This window comes from Nomascus leucogenys, chromosome 9 (assembly GCF_006542625.1).
Source record: "Nomascus leucogenys isolate Asia chromosome 9, Asia_NLE_v1, whole genome shotgun sequence".
NCBI lineage: Eukaryota > Metazoa > Chordata > Mammalia > Primates > Hylobatidae > Nomascus > Nomascus leucogenys.
In genome coordinates, this window is record NC_044389.1 from 31708387 (window position 1) to 31724984 (window position 16598).

The 16598-nt window shown below is 44.4% G+C and overlaps 1 protein-coding gene across 1 annotated transcript in view; it reads left to right on the forward strand.

Moving 5' to 3' along the window:
- Positions 1-13757: 13757 nt before the first annotated feature.
- Positions 13758-16598, forward strand: part of NCF2 (neutrophil cytosolic factor 2) — a 37445-nt gene continuing 34604 nt past the window's right edge. The window contains exon 1 of the mRNA XM_003264445.2: positions 13758-14206. Coding sequence (XP_003264493.2) covers positions 14033-14206 — 174 coding nt within the window. The 5' untranslated portion in view covers positions 13758-14032. The remainder of the gene's footprint in view (positions 14207-16598) is intronic.

The following is a 16598-nucleotide window of genomic DNA, read 5'->3' on the forward strand; positions in this document are numbered from 1 at the left end:
CAGGACAGAGGACCAACACCCCATGAAACAAACAAAGGCTATGTTCATTTTTCTGTCATAAATTTCAGTCTCACAATAAACCAGCAAGTTAGGCATTGCTCTATAATCACTTTGCAGATGAGGAAACTGAAGCTTTTGAGAATTGGAGGGACTTGTGAAAGTTCACTTGGGTAGCACAAGACACAGTCAGGATTTGAATCCAGGATTTCAGACCCCAGGCATGTTGCTTCCTTGGTCTAAACATAGAATAAGAGGGAAACAGGCAGTTAAGTGCTTCCATAGAGCTCAGGGGCCTAATGGGGAAAAACATCACCAAGGCGCCACCAGACCCAGGCTCTGATCAGTGAAGACCCCCCCAGAATACCCAGGGGAAGTTGGTAACTAGCCTCCCAAAGCCACTCTCCTGAGTGACATTGAGAGCATTCTATAGAGAAGGCCATGAGAGAGATAGCACTAGGACAGATGGTGTAGCAGAGGGGACTCCAGACCACAGAAGTGACCAAGCTTTAGCTTCCTTAGATGGCCCCAAGGGTGGGAGGCTTCACACAGCAGTAACCTTCAAGAGCAATAGGAGGCAGCTGGTAGGTGGAGGTGGATGATAGGAGGGAGGAGGCCATGTGTAAGTGCTTACAGAATTTGCAGGGTCTCCATGCAAAATGAAAATATGGGCCTCTTGTTCTGAATTATTAAGAATTTTAAGATGGTGACAGCAAAGAAAGCAAGGGTGAGGACTTTCTAAGCATGGGCCCCTGTGTGACTGCACAGGTCACACACATGATTATATACTGTATCTGGCTTAATTTCAGGCTGCCATCATAAATGTGTTTATGGAGAAGGCATGTTGAAAGGGAAAGGTGCTAGCCAGGACAAAGATTCTGACTTCTCTTTCTACCCCAGATTCACTCAGAATTATAATAGTCACCAAGCGCCCGCCCGCCCTCCCTTCCTTCCTTCCTTCCTTCCTTCCTTCCTTCCTTCCTTCCTTCCCTTCCTTCCTTCCTTCCTTCCTTCCTTCCTGCTTTCTTTCTTTTCTTCCCTCTGTGGCCCAGGCTGGAGTACACTCGGCTCTCTGCAGACTCCCTGCGTCTGGCTCCCGTCATTCTCCTGCCCTGGCCTGCGGGCTGCCTGGGATTGCTGACGCGCGCCACCACCCCTCCCTGGTTTTTCTCCTTTGGCTGGAGGCGCAGTTTCGCCACGTCGGCCAGGCTGGTCTCCAGCTCCTGACCTTGAGTGCTCTGCCCGCCTCGGCCCCCCGAGGTGCTGGGACTGCAGACGGAGGCTCGCTCACTCGGTGCTTGGTGTTGCCCGGGCTGGAGTGCGGTGGCGTGGTCTTGGCTCGCTGCAGCCTCCACCTCCCAGCCGCCTGCCTTGGCCTCCCAGGGTGCTGGGATTGCAGCCTCTGCCCGGCCGCCGCCCCGTCTGGGAGGTGGGGAGCGTCTCTGCCCAGCCGCCACCCCGTCTAGGAAGTGAGGTACGTCTCTGCCCGGCCGCCCATCGTCTGGGATGTGAGGAGCGACTCTGCCCGGCCGCTACCCCGTCTGGGAAGTGAGGAGCGCCTCTGCGCGGCCGCCGCTTCTGGGAAGTGAGGAGCGCATCTGCCCGGCCGCCACCCCGTCTAGGAGGTGAGGAGCGTCTCTGCCCAGCCGCCCCGCCTGGGAAGTGAGGAGCATCTCTGCCCAGCCGCCCCGCCTGGGAAGTGAGGAGCACCTCTGCCTGGCTGCCCCGTCTGGGCTGTGGGGAGCGCCTCTGCCCGGCCGCCCCGTCTGGGAGGTCTACCACGGAGGCCAGAAGCAATGTGGGGGCTGGACGTGGTGGCTCACGCCTGTAGTCCCAGTACTCTGGGAGGCCGAGGTGGGTTGATCACTTGAGGCTAGGAATTCGAGACCAGCCTGGCCAACATGGCGAAACATATGAAAAATACAACTGACAAACCAACCAACCAAGCGACAACAAAACAGGTCTACCCTGGAGTCATACTCTTAATTTTTTCTATTTTCCTCCCTTTCTGATCCTTTATCCCACTTTCTTTTTCTTCCTCTTCCTTCTCCTTCTTCTTTGTCAAATAGAGGATTGAGTTATTATCACTGATCCATACAAAGTCCCTCTCTCATTTATTTTCTTTAATTCCCACCCCCCATTTCTATTCTCCATCTTCCCATGTGCAACCTTCCTAATATGTTTGATATGCATCTTTTTGTTTGTATGTACTTTTAGAAAATGTTTACTGTTTTGTGTGCAAAAAAAAAAAAATAAAAAAAAAAAATAGCCACCAAGCAACACACCTTTCCACATAAGAAAAATGAGGCTGCAAGACTCACAGCCAGCTAGAGGAAAATCAAGATTCAAACCCAAATCCCTTAACTTCAAAGCTCTCTCTTTCCCGGTACCCTACGTATGACACCTTTGAACCCTGTAAGAAATACAGACTTTAGGAGCTTCTGGTAGGGAATGTGATAATTATGTTCTAGGTCAGTGTTTCTCAAACTCCAGCCCTTTAATTACTACTTTCATAATGTTTAGCCATATTTTCAAACCACCAATGCTGAGATTTGCTTAATATTTTTCTCTCACTGATTCACAATTTTTTTCTTTTTTTTTTTTTTTTTGAGACAGATGTCTCTCTGTCACCCAGTCTGGAGTGCAGCGGCACGATCCCAGCTCACTGCAAGCTCCGCCTCCTGGGTTCACGCCATTCTCCTGCCTCAGCCTCCAGAGTAGCTGAGACTACAGGCGCCCGCCACCACGCCCAGCTAATTTTTTTGTATTTTTAGTAGAGGCGGGGTTTCACCGTGTTAGCCAGGATGGTCTTGATCTTCTGACCTCTTGACCCACCCACCTCAACCTCCCAAAGTGCTGGGATTACAGGCGTGAGACACCGCGCTCGGCCTGATTCACCATTTTAAAATCTACCCTCATTATAAAAAATGCTAATAATGAAATTGTGGATTTGGTGTGCTAGTTATACTTTTAAAAAAATGCACATTAGAATAAATACTCTGACTCAGATATTCTAATTCTATAAGTTTATCCTATAAATATGTTTATAGATGTGTGAAATGATATATATACAAGAACATTCATTACAATATGATGAAGATAGTATACAATTGGAGACACTGTATTGGAATTGGGAAATGGGGCACTCATTATACAACAGAAAATTACACAGCCATAAACAAAGAATGAGGAAGCTTTCTATGTACTGATAAGAGACTGTTGTTAAAGAGTGAGAAGCAGAACTTTATATCTAATGATATGTGCGTAGAAGGGGAGGGGACAGAGGGTCTGCATTTGCATATGCTTAAAATCTTCTCTGAGGGAAGAATACCAAGAAACTAATAAAAGTGGTTTCTGATGGGCAGGAGGAGTTTGACACTGAGAGGAGGAAAATTTTTTGTATTTGTTAATTTTTGAACCATGTGAATATATTCTTTTTCCAAAAAAAATTAAGGAACTAAAATAAAACAATAAATATTATGATAAAAATGTGTGTCCATGTAGTGCCTAAAATGATCTCGCAAGCTATTGATGGTATATATCCCTGCATGGGGAACCATAGCTCTGATGTGGTCAGTGGGATGATGGCCTTGGTGTGTGCTGTCAACCTCTGTCAAGTAGGTGAAAGTCCTGGACAAGCTAGGCCCAGCCCTAGTGCTGAGAAGGAAGTGAAGGAACCCATCATTCTGGGAGGCTCTTCTGTCAGATGATCTTCTGACGAAGGCCATGTTGCTGACTGTCCTGAAACCCAGAAAAGAGTCTAAGCCCCAGAGTGAAAAGCCTGTGCCTCTTGGTAGAGAATGTGGAAGCCATGTCTGCGTTGGTAGTTGAACTGTGACCAGGTTTTAAAAAAGACTGAAATAAAGACTTTCTAGACAATGTCTTCTAATCTGAGCCAAGAGTTCTGGGGAAATGGATGGGAACACTGGTCAGTTCAGAATGAGAGCCCTGGATGACAGATAATAGTTGCTATGAACAGAAGACAATCTTTGAGAGCTTGTTTTGAATTGGGGAATGGTGCCAGTTTCCTGCTCTGGCCAATAGAGAGATTACCCAGGTCTCTGGGTAGGGCAGGTTGTTGAGTCAAGAACCATCTGACGCAAGAGTTGGGTGCACTTCTGTTAATGCAGCCTAAGATTGCATTAGCTGTTTTGGCAACCACATGATTCTGTTGACTCATACTGAGCTTGCAGTCAATCCAAATGGCTAGGCCTTCTTCTGATGGACTGCTTTTAAGAATTGTCAAGAATTGTCATCTTCCGATGTTTGGGCAGTTGGGTTTTTAAACTTAGGAGCAGATCTTTACATTTGTCTTTATCAAACTCCATTTGGAGCTTTTGTGAATCTATATGAGTCAAGAAATATTTTAATTCTGATGTACATGTTGATACTCTCTCTCCAAAGTTTGAGCTATTTGTGAATCTGATCCAAGATGTTTATAGAAAGGTTAAAAGCACAAGGTGACATTAATATGTTAAGAAGATTCGGTGGATATAATATTTAGCCAAGTAAATTGTCTAAGGAATATCTTGGCCCAAATATCTTACTGATATTGGTAGATGGCACCTTCCCAATTCACCTATCAGGGAAATCCTCTCAAAAACAGAAAAAGAGGGCAAGGTACGGTGGCTCACACCTGTAATCCCAGCATTTTGGGAGACTGAAGTGGGCGGATCACCTGAGATCAGGAGTTCGAGATCAGCCTGGCCAACATGGAGAAACCCTGTCTCTACTAAAAATACAAAAAATTAGCCGGGTGTGGAGGTGCTCGCCTGTAATCCCAGCTACTTGGGAGGCTGAGGCAGGAGAATTGCTTGAACCTGGGAGGCAGAGGTTGCAGTGAGTGGAGATAGTGCCACTGCATTCCAGCCTGGGTGACAAAGCGAGACTCCATCTCAAAAAAAAGAAAGAAAGAAAAAGGGGTTTGGTTTTGTTTTGTTTTTAGAGACAAGGTCTCTGTCCACAGGCTAGAGTACAGTGATGCAATCATAGTTCACTGCAGCCTCAAACTCCTGGGCTCAAGCAATCCTCCTGCCTCAACCTCCTGATTAGATAGGACTACAGGTGCTCACCGTGACACCCAGCTAATTTTTTTTCCTAGTAGATACAGGATCTTGCTATGTTGCCCAGGGTGGTCTCAAACTCCTGACTTCAAGCAAATCCTCCCACCTCAGTCTCCTAAAGTGCTGGGATTACAGGCATGAGCCACTGTACCTGGTCAAGAGTTTGTTTTGACCTGACTTATTTTGAGTAAACTCATGCTAGTTCCTAAGGGTAATAGCTTCCTTTTGGTTTGTAAGTGCCTTTGTTTAATAATCTACATTTTATAATTATTTCCAGGGCTCAGCCCATAAGTCTTTGATACCGTTTCTAGAATTCACAGCTTTTAGAAAACTACACTCATACTTGCCCATATATTCTGGCTTCCTGACTCTCAATACTGATAAGATTTTAGGGATCACACTTGCAAATTCTATCGATTCCTGGTATTTAACGAGTCTACATTTGATAAAATGAATTTCTTTAAAGCAGCTAGCAACTTTCTCACAATCCTCTGTCTGGGTCTTCAATTCTCTGTATAGCTGGAAGCAAAATAGGAGCTGAGCAGTTCTGCTTTCACTCTGACATCTGTGAGAGTGATGCCATCTCCACCAAGCCATGACTCTCTCTCTCCCTGTTCTTCCTCTGACACTAAAAAGACCTTTGTGCTGTCCATAGTAATTTTTTTTTTCTGCCTCAGCTCACTCTGGGCTTTGTCTTTCCTTACACTCTGCCTTTGATCTCTGCCAAGCATTTGGATTTCTCCTTGGTCAGAAGCCATGCCTTCCATCATCTGTGCATGTCTGGCCTCCTCCGAGTGTTCTCTGGGGAGTCTCATTGCCTCCCCACTTCCCTCATCTCCGGATTCCTGAGTAACACATGGTTATGTTTGTTTCTGAGAATCTCCTATCTCTCTTCAGCAATTGATTATTTTAGAGTCTTGGGCCAGGGGCTTACATCTATTTTTCACTTTGTATTAGTCAAGTCTATTTTTCAGCATACAACAAAACCAATTACAGCAAACTTAAGCAAACACTGAAATTTATTGCAAGGGTCTAAGCTTGGGGCAGGAATTTGGATGGGGCTCAGGAAAGGCTGGAACCGGAGACTGGAAAGTTTCTGTGTCTCTTGTCTCTGCTCCTCGCTGGGCATCTGTTCCATTCTCTCTGAGTAGTCTGGCTTCCTCTGCTTTCCGGGGCCTCGGGGCACAGCATGATAGAACCACAGCTCCTAAGTTTATACACCTCTCAGTCCTAAATCCTGATTCACAGGAGACATAACCTAATGAGGCCAGCTTGTCAGACGCCCACCAGGGTCCAACCAGCCAGGACTCAGGCAGTACAAATGTGGCCACCGAGCCTACCATCCTTCTATGGATTACACAGGCAGGTCCCAGAGAAGAGAGAGGCATATACCCTAACAGATGTCCGCTCTTCACTTGTTCATTCATTCAGTGATTCAGCAAATAGTTATTATATGTCCAGACACTGTCATTAGGGACACTACAGGGAAAGCAAAAGGGAATCTTTAAAAATTTTGTTTTGCGGAAAATCTAATCTTGCATGTTTTCACTTATAAGTGGTAGCTAAACATTGAGTATACATGAACACAAAGATGGGAACAATAGACACTGGGGACTCCTAAAGTGGGAAAGGAGACAGGTGGGCAAGAGTTGAAAAACCACCTATCGGGTACTATGTTCACTATTTGGGTGACAGGATCAGTAGAAGTCCAGACCTCAGCATCCTGCAATATACCACGTAACAAACCTACACAGGTACCTCCTGAATCTAAAAATTTTTAAAATTCTGTTCTGCTAAATAGGGGGTACATTTCTAACTCTTCTGTGCCCCCTCCGCTTTTTTGTACAATGATGTGATCAGTTTCTACTCCTTCAGCATCAGTAACTATCTTGTTAGAGCATCATTTCCCCTTAGATACTCACTGGCTTGGGAAACACACACAAAAACTATCCTGAGACAGGAATCTTCCTAAAGAAAAGATCCATGGAGTTTTGAACACATATAAAAGAGATCCCTGGCTCTATGACTAGATTGCATTTAGTGAATGGGTACTCTAGAAGAAAAATGCAGGACTGAAAAGGCCAATTGCATCCAAAAAGGGAAAGTTCCTAAGACATGCAGAGCTAGAATCATTCCACATCAACCATATTTCTTTTTTACTTTTCAGATCAGCACATATTTATTAAGACTTTGATGTAAGATGTTAGGTGCCAGTTCTGTGGAAAATGTAAAGAAATAGAAAGCCTGTTCCCTGCCCTCAAAGAACTTATTTATAGCTAGCTGGCTAGATAAGGTAGAAAATAGATAATGTGATAGAGTGCTTGTGTTTTGGGGTTTGATCATAAAATGCTGTAGGAATTCAGAGAAAAAAATTACTGAGACTAACTTATGTCAGGAAAGACTTTATGTAGGATGTGAGTCTAAGCTGAACTTTTACAGATGGACAGATGGACAGGATTTGGATCTGCAGAGAAACGTCAAAGGGCAATTTTTTTTTTTTTTAAGATGGAGTCTCGCTCTGTAGCCCAGGCTGGAGTGCAGTGATGCAATGTCGGCTCACTGCAACTTCTGCCTCCCAGGTTCAAGAGAGTCTCCTACCTCAGCCTCCTGAGTAGCTGGGATTAGAGGTGCGTGCCACCATGCCTGGATAATTTTTGTATTTTTAGTAGAGACAGGGTTTCACCATGTTGGTCAGGCTGGTCTGGAACTTCTGACCTCGTGATCCGCCCACCTTGGCCTCCCAAAGTGCTGGGATTATAGGCATGAGCCACTGCGCCTGGCCCAAAGACAATTTATAGTGAGGATCCAGTGTATTTACTTGATTCATTCAGGATTCAGATCTTTAATCTCTATGCATTCATTCATTTATTCATCAAACTTTTACTGAGTGACCACCTATGCAGGTACTAGACATTGTGTGTGTAAAGGGTACAAAGATGAAAAAGAGTGCTTAATATGAGGTGTCTTTAAATGAATAGGCATTATACATGCCCTCATTTTCATCTAGGATGCTAGGACAGATATATTTAGCCAAGCAAATTAAGTAATCACACTGACTTTAAAAGCACCTTCCATGGCATCGCTATTTAACACATATGTTAAAAATCCACCATATCATGGGCACAAAAGATACAGTGGAAAAATCAGACACAGATCTTGTATTTTCGGGGCCTACAGTCTAGCTGAGAGACAGTCGTTTAAACAAGTAATTGCAATCACATGTGCTTGAACACACGTTAGGAGAGGTAGAGAGAAACTTCCTTGAGTGCACATGGCAGGAATAATTAATCTCACTGGAAAGTCAGGGAAGAAGACTGGAGCTGCTGAGGTGTGGCAGGTGTAATTCTAAGATGACCCCTGATGATCCCTGCCTTTGTGTAATCCCCTCCCCTTGAGTGGGAGAGACCTGTAACTTGCTTTTAATCAATAGAACACGGCAAACATGAAGGGATTTTTGCAGAGATGATTAACATCCCTAAGCAGTTGGCTTTAAGTTAATCAAAAGGGAGAATATTCTGGGTGGGCCTGGCCTAATCAGGTGACTCCTTTAAAAGAAGGTCTAGAGGTGAGAGACTTAATGAAGCAGAGATTCTCTCTGCCTCCATTGCTGGCCTTGAAGAAGCAAGCTTTCATGAATTCTATAGCTACAGATGAATTCCACCAACAAACCAAGGGAGCTTGGCAGCAGATGCTTCCCCTGTCAAGTCTCCAGATGAGAAAGCAGCCTAGATAACGCCTCGATCTCAGCCTTATGAGACTCTGAGCACAGGGCCCAACTAAGCCGTGCCCAGACTCCTGACCCATGAAAACTGTGACATAGTACATGTGTGTTATTTTAAGCCTTTAAGTTTGTGGTAATTTGTCATGCAGCAATGGAAAACCAACCCAGTGACAGATTAGACAGGACTAACTTGACTTCCTGGAGAAAGACGATTTTGAGCCCTGAGGCTTTCAATAGCATTGCTGAACAACAGGACCCATGTTGACTTTTCTGTATCCTTCTGTGAGATCCAGGCCAAGTTTATATCTAATAAATGAGGTCTCCTCCCTGCCTCCTTCAGGGTTTCCTGTCTCGTACTCAATGAAACTATCTACTCAATGTTAGAGTTGAGGGCAAAAAAGTGCATTCTTTTCCCTATGAGTCTAAATGTACCTCACTTTATGCAACTAACATGATACTGACAAACTTTACAAAATTATATTTTTCCAAGTAGGATTCAGTTTTCTCAGTTTTCAGTTCATTTAATTAGTTAGCCAATGATTACGGAGCAGCTGCTACGTGCTAAACGTGGTGAAAGACTGAAGTACAGTGGAGAGTTGGCTCTATCCTTTGAGGAGCTTAAGAAAGAAGCCTCATGTACCAGAAAAAGTTAAAGAGCGATAGAACACTAAACTCTAAATGTAGGAATGAAAAAGTATTTCCTGAGTGCCCAGGAATAATGAGTTTTATTTTGATTTTACAGGCTTCTTCCTCAGAAAAAAAAGGAGGGTCTTGGGAGTGTTCTTGGATTCCAGCTGAATAAATACATGCAACAGTAGTTTGTAATGTTAACCAGTCATATGCAAATCTTGCTTATTCAGAATTTTGGAATAATTTTGAAAACATCGAGATGAAACTGAGTTACCCAACCAATGCCTCAACAAGTTTTATTTAACAAGTAATGTTTATTGAACACCTGCTATATGCCAAGCCCGGTACTAGGTACCGAGAATCCAGTGGTGTGTGTGTCAGAACGTTTTAAACCCTAACTAATAGAAAACTTGATATGAATGACTTAAACAATAAACAAACTTCTTATCTAACCAAACAAGAAATTCCAAGGTAGATCAGTTTCAGACTTGTAGAAAATGTTATTTTTATCTTTTAAGAGATGGAGTCTTGCTCAGTCACCCAGGCTGGAATGCAGTGGCATCATCATTGCTCCCTGCAGCCTTTGAAGTCCTGAGCTCAAACGATTCTCCCACCTTAGCCTCCTGAGAAGCTGGGGCTACAGGCATGTGCCACCATGTCTGGCTAATTTTTACTGTTTTTCTGTAGAGATGCGGTCTGGCTTTATTGCCCAGGCTGGTCTCTAACTCCTGACCTCAAGGGATCTTCCCACCTAAGTGTTGGGATTACAGATGTGAGCCACTGTGCCCAGCCAGATTTGCAGAAAACAGATAATGCAACACATCTCATCAGCATAACTAAGCATCTGAGCTCTTTGTATTTTTCCATTCTCTTTTCTTTCAGACAATGGGTTGTTCTTAGCTGTCTCCCTTCATGGTTATAAGACAGCTGCCATGTTCCAGACACATCTCACAATGCTGTCTAGTAGAGAAACAAGTACTGTTTCTTCTCGTGTGTTTTATTTTTTATCACTGGGGAAGAAATCTTTCCCAGAAATTCTTAGCAGACTTTCCCTCCTGAAGCACATGGCTTCAGGAAACTGGAGGCTTGAACAGAACTGGGGTTCTACCAAAAGGAGGAAGGAGAATGAACAGTGGCTGAACAGACCATCTACTAACAGCACCAAGCAATGATTAAATAGACTGCCCCTGCACTGAGGGACAGAAACAATGTCACAGATGACATACAATTACAAATTGTAACAAATACATGATCGGAGAGAACCGTGCACATAGCAAGGTCATGGATCCAGAAAGCCCACTCACTGAGGCAGTGAAAGATGAGTAGAAACTAGCCAGGCAGGCTTGGGGGAAGAGCGTTACACATGCAGAGGAAGAGGCTGGCTCATATGAAACCATGAAAGGAGGCCTGTGTAGCTGGAATTCTTGGGAGGGGAGGAGGGGAAATGACTTGGAATGAGCACAGGGCAGCAGGCAGGTGGCTTCTTGCAGCATGCGAAGGAGTTCGGGTTATATCCTGAGAGCAATGCAAAGCCATGGAAGGTTTAAAAACAGGGGGCATGAAGTGATCTGACTTGTGTTTTTAAAAGCTCAATCTGGATGGAGAGGCAAAGAAATGTTAGGAGACTATCATGTTCACCTGGGAGTTGATAGTGGCTTGGCCTGAGTGGTGATAGGAGAAGGGGAGAGAAAGTGGATGAAGTGGATCATGGCTGGCTTTGCTAGTGCCCTGGGGGATACAAACATGGGTTAGCCCAGGACTTCCTCCCGAAGCACACTATTTGAGGTGCTAAGACTATTTGAGGTGCTAAGACTTGCATGCACATACATTGGTGAAGAGTGATTAAGGGCCACGTGGGAGATACGGAGAAGGAGATGCAGGAGTTCAGAAGGCGAGATCATGGGTTTGAGTGCTTTCAGGCAGGACTGATTTCAGGGCAGTGTGTTAAGGAGAGTGCTATTTTAGCAGGCCTTCGAAGGCTATGCAAGGTGGGTTTGAAGGTGCAGACATGGGAGAGGGCAGCCTAGAAAGAACTAGCACGAGTCGCACAGATGCAGGAAATGAAGGCATAGCGGGAGAAGAGTAAGCAGCAGAGTTTGTATGGGATTGTGATGGAAAGTTCTGGGGATAAGGCTAGAAAAGTCTTGACGGTCAGATTAAGGAGAGTTCTGAGTGTCAGGGTAGGATAATACGAGGGCAAAAACATTTTTTAAAAATGAAGTCTAATTTAGCTACAAATCCATTTGGTTTTCTCAGGAATAATTAATGTGCTATTCAAGTCCTGATTATGTATTCACTAGATGGAATAGCAATACCTCTTTCTGCCATCACTGCTACCTGCAGGTCATTTACCAATGCTTTCTAATTTCTTTTAGAATGCGTCCCTTCATCATGTATTGAGTATCAGTGCTAGAGATCCTAGAATGAAAAGGCATGGTCTCAACTTCCAAGGAGCTCATGAATTGAGCAGATGAAGAGATAAATTGCACTAAGTATGATGCAAGTTTTTGGGTAAAGGTGGTACAAAGGAGAGGAAAATTATCCTACTACCCGGAGTTGGGGGCTAGATTTAGCACAGTTGGCGACATTTAAACTGGGCTTTGAAAGATGAGTAGGAGTTTGCCAGGCAAAGAAGTGAGCTGGGAAGGCCTTGTAAACACAGGAAAACAATCTATGCAAAGACACACGTTTCTTCTTAATTCTTACACCTTCAATCCTACAAGCACTGTGGAGTATACATTTTTAAGTTTTATTTTCAGGCTTTTAGGGGAAGCTTGGTGATAATGAGTGAGTTCTTTCAGTTGCTACAAAACAAGAGTTTGCATCTAAGTATTTGACCCCCATAAACATGCATTTTACCTAAAAAAAAAAAAAAAAAGCCAGGATTTTAGTAAGCCAAATTGGCTATACCCTTTACTCCCAGTTATTCCTCTGGGAAGTTTTACTGATTTTTACTTTTCCAGGAAAGCAAGGAAAGAACTCTTCAATCTGTTTTTTTCAGAAACTAGTAAATTCATTAGTCATCAATGTAGGACCTTCATCTCTTCAATTTTTCACTGGAAGATGGGAGAAGTCATAATTCACTGTCATATATGGCTCCCAATTTTGACATTTGCAGGAAATTGGTCCCCTCTAAACTTCCTGAATGCTCATAAAAGTTATTCTGGCCAGGCACGGTGGCTCACACCTGTAATCCCAGCCCTTTGCGGGGAGGCCAAGGTGGCCGAATCACCTGAGGTCGGGAGTTGGAGACCGCCAGCCTGGCCAACATGGTGAAACCGCATCTCTACTAAAAATACAAAAATCAGCAGGGCATGGTGACAGGCTTCTGTAATCCCAGCTACTCAGGAGGTTGAGGCAGGAGAATCACTTGAACCCAGGAGGCAGAGGTTGCAGTGAGCTGAGATCGTGTCACTGAATTCCAGCCTGGGCGATGAGAGTGAAACTCCGTCTCAAAAAAAAAAAAAAGTTATTTCAGGCCCAGATCAGATGGACATCCAAAGACTATCCTGTCTCAAAAATTTGTTAATGATAATTTCAGCTCAAGATAAACACTAGCATATTAATACAGCCTATGGGATTACAAAAAAGTGAGCAAGGAATTCATTTAAGACTGGAAAGAATTGTCCTCTCTTCCAACACTCCCATTTAACAAGGGTGTGGAAATCAAGGCCCAGTGACACAGGATTTTTTTCTCCATCACTTTGTTAAGCCAGGGACCTCTGGCTGTTGACACCCTGCCCAGGCCTCAGTGGGCCACACTACCTGCTGCAGGAGACGGTCTGCCCACTCAGCCCAGGTGGGGAGTTTTATTGAGTGATGAAAACAGCTTTCAGTGGAGAGCGGATGCAGGGGTGGTTCCCCTACACAAAGGCAGGAAAGTCCCCTCATTGTGGGTGAGTCTGGGGCTTTTATGGGCTCAGAATAGGGGAGGGGCAGGTCATAGGTAGTATTGGAAAAGGCAACATTCAATTGATTAAAAGGCATTAGTTAGAAAGAATTAATTGGGAAAGAGCAGACAAACAGGAACAGAAGTTCTCACTCTAGGTCACGGGTTTCATTTGTGACCAGCAGCCTAGTCTTTCAGCCTTCAGGCTGTTTTTGGCTTGAAGGTGGGGTTTCACCAGGGACCTGCCCTTGTCTGCCTAGGCATTTGGCTGCTTCCTGTCATTATCACCAGGGGGTGCCTCCACCTGCCAAGGTTGCCCTGGCTCTAGAAGCAGAGCTTTGGCCAGAAGCTGCCACAAAACAGGGGTAGGAGAGAGAAGAGGAGCTGGGTGACAGAGCAGAAGCATTTTAGGGAAGTGATCCTTCAGGCAGTAGCTGATGTACTTCCTCTCTCCTCCACACTCCACCCCCACTCGCCCTCTTTCTCTCTGCTTCTTTCCTTTTCTCTCTCATGGTAGGGTTATGAGTCAGTTGCCAAAAGGTGGGGACATTTCCTGATGCATTTGCAACACTGAGAAGTTATCTTAAGGGAGGCTGGGCCCCATTCTACTCATCTGGCCCAGAAAGTGAACACCTTGGAGGCCACTAAGGCAGCCCTGCTCGGGGAGACGCCCCAACCTGTCTTCTCCCTGTCTCCCGGCAACTCTCTTGGCCTCCTGGTTTCTACCTGATCATGTCCCTGGCGGAGGCCATCAGCCTCTGGAATGAAGGGGTGCTGGCAGCTGACAAGAAGGACTGGAAGGGAGCTCTGGATGCCTTCAGTGCCGTCCAGGACCCCCACTCCCGGATTTGCTTCAACATTGGCTGCCTGCACACTATCCTGGAAAACACGACTGAAGCAGAGAAGGTGAGTGGAGGTGGCTCTTTCCGGGCCTCCTCTGTGCATTTGTTATTATGATTCTCAACCCCATTGCATTTCGGAAACCTAACCTCTGGGGAGATTGAAAAGAACAAAAGTTGCCCAAGCTCCACCCCTAGACAGCCTGATTTAATTGGTCTGGGAGGGGCCCCAGGCAGCCAGTTTTAAAAGCTCTCCAGGTGGAGAGCAGGTGAGGGGCAGCCAGGATTGCCTCTTTCTCCATCTTCTAAATTAAAAGCATTCGACAAGTATCTTTAACACCTTTGTGAAGGCTGTCTTAGTCGTACTTTCTTCTACACAGAACTCCTTCTGGGCACAGAATCTCTATCTATCCCAGCGCTTTACACCTGATTATTGATTCTAAGGCACCTCTTTTGGCTTTCCAAGACTTTCATGTGTGTCGACTTTGCCTGCTCAAGAGATTTAAGGGAGGCACTTACAAAACATAGCTTTTATCCCAAGTGACAATTCTGATCAATTATAAAGGAGACTCTTTTAAGGATGCTGAGGCTGGCAAGAGGAAATTGTACTGTGATCGATTAGTGATGTCTGCTGGGGGCATGGTGTGGGATGTCTCGCATCTTTTTCGTTATGTTTTCTCACTCAAATACCATAGTATGGAGTTAAGCATTCTCAATAATTTTTTTTTTTTGATTGGTTGTGGTAAGGTGGGAAGGGTATGGAGTTTGGAAGGAGAAGATCTAGGATCAAATCCTAGCCTCTGCCTCTCTCTGGACTTTTAGTCTTAAGCAAGCTATGTAGCCTATGTAGACATCTGGCTTTCAGCTTCTTGAGTTTCTAAATATCATGAAAATGAAGTGGGATGCCAAACTATTAATGTCCTGTGGAACTTCACACCACTGTGTAAGAGTTAGTTATTATTTTTAGCGTTTACTGCCAGTCTTTGCAAGGTGTGGCAGTGGCTGACTCCCCAGGTCCCTTAAAGAACCAGTCCCTTCCACACTCCAACAGCAGGTAAACAAGCCTCAGCCACACCCTCCTGACAGGAAGACAGAGAAGTGACTGAAATGTTCTCACATAGCTTGACAAGTCAATCTCAGGCTCTAAGGCAGAGCATAGCAGGACCTCCCACCTCTGGCTGGAGGGAGGACAGTGGCCCCACCTCCTCTCAGGGGCCTGCTGAGGGGCTGAGTGAACAGCACCACACATTCTGAGGGCTGATGGACACAAAGTGCACCTTGTCCAGGAGAAGAGATTGGCAGCTAGTCTGGGCACAGCTATGCCAGCAGGGACTGTAGCCTCCTGCCTTGGCCTGGATATGGGATCCTTGGCAAAGTTGTGTGGGCCACCACTCACCTCTCAGCTCCCAGGCCTTCATGCCCACATGTCTCTGTTTCTCCTGGCATTCCTCTGCTTCTAGCCTTCTCATTCCCTCTGCCTTTCTTTGTTTTCCTGCCTGAGCCCTTCCTACTAGCATTTATATGCGTTCTTATTCATTATCATTTTAATTGTATACTATTCGTGTATAAGTTTGTATAGTAAACAAATATAACAATTTATATAATATTTTAATTATTTTCATTTGCAGTAAATTTTATTATTTATTTAAACTGAATGTTCAATACATTCATAGGAATAGAAGAAATGCAACAAGGGTTAAAATTTCATTATTACATTAGGTATCATTTTTTCTTTCTTTTTTTTTTTGAGATGGAGTCTTACTTTGTCACCCAGGCTGGAGTGCAGTGGCGCAATCTCGGCTCACTGCAACCTCTGCCTCCTGGGTTCAAGTGATTCTCCTGCCTCAGCCTCCCAAGTAGCTGGGATTACAGGCATGCACCACCAAGCCCGGCTAATGATGTTTCATTTTTCAAAGAAGCTTCTCCTATTTCCCTATATTTTTATCTTCCACGGAGCAATAAATAGTAATTACTACTGTCCTGGACAAGGTGCTCCGTTGTGTTGGATAGGAATTGTATCTTTATGTTTCACATCATTATCACCTCCAAAAACTCTACCTTCACTTCACAGCACAGTCTCGCTGCATTGTTTCACAGTAAAATTATACTCTACTCAAACCAGGAGAACTCAAAGAAATGAGAGCAAACAGCAGTTAAATTCCTATGAATGAAAGACAGAAGACCAAACATTTTAAAGTACTGATTTAGTAACATAGTGTCTACTGGCTCAAAGCTTCTATCTAATCATATTATTAAAACAGCGATAATAGAAATGAAAGCTACACTAATGAAAAAGGAACTTGGGAATGAGGTCATTAAATATAACTAACTATTTTAAATATAGATATTATGTATTTTTTATTAGTATCAGGTAAATGTCTAAATTATCTATTCTGAATTCTAGTCTCAGAGAAGGTCAGAGACAGTTACAAAGAAGGTGCTTCATATTGTCAAGTCCA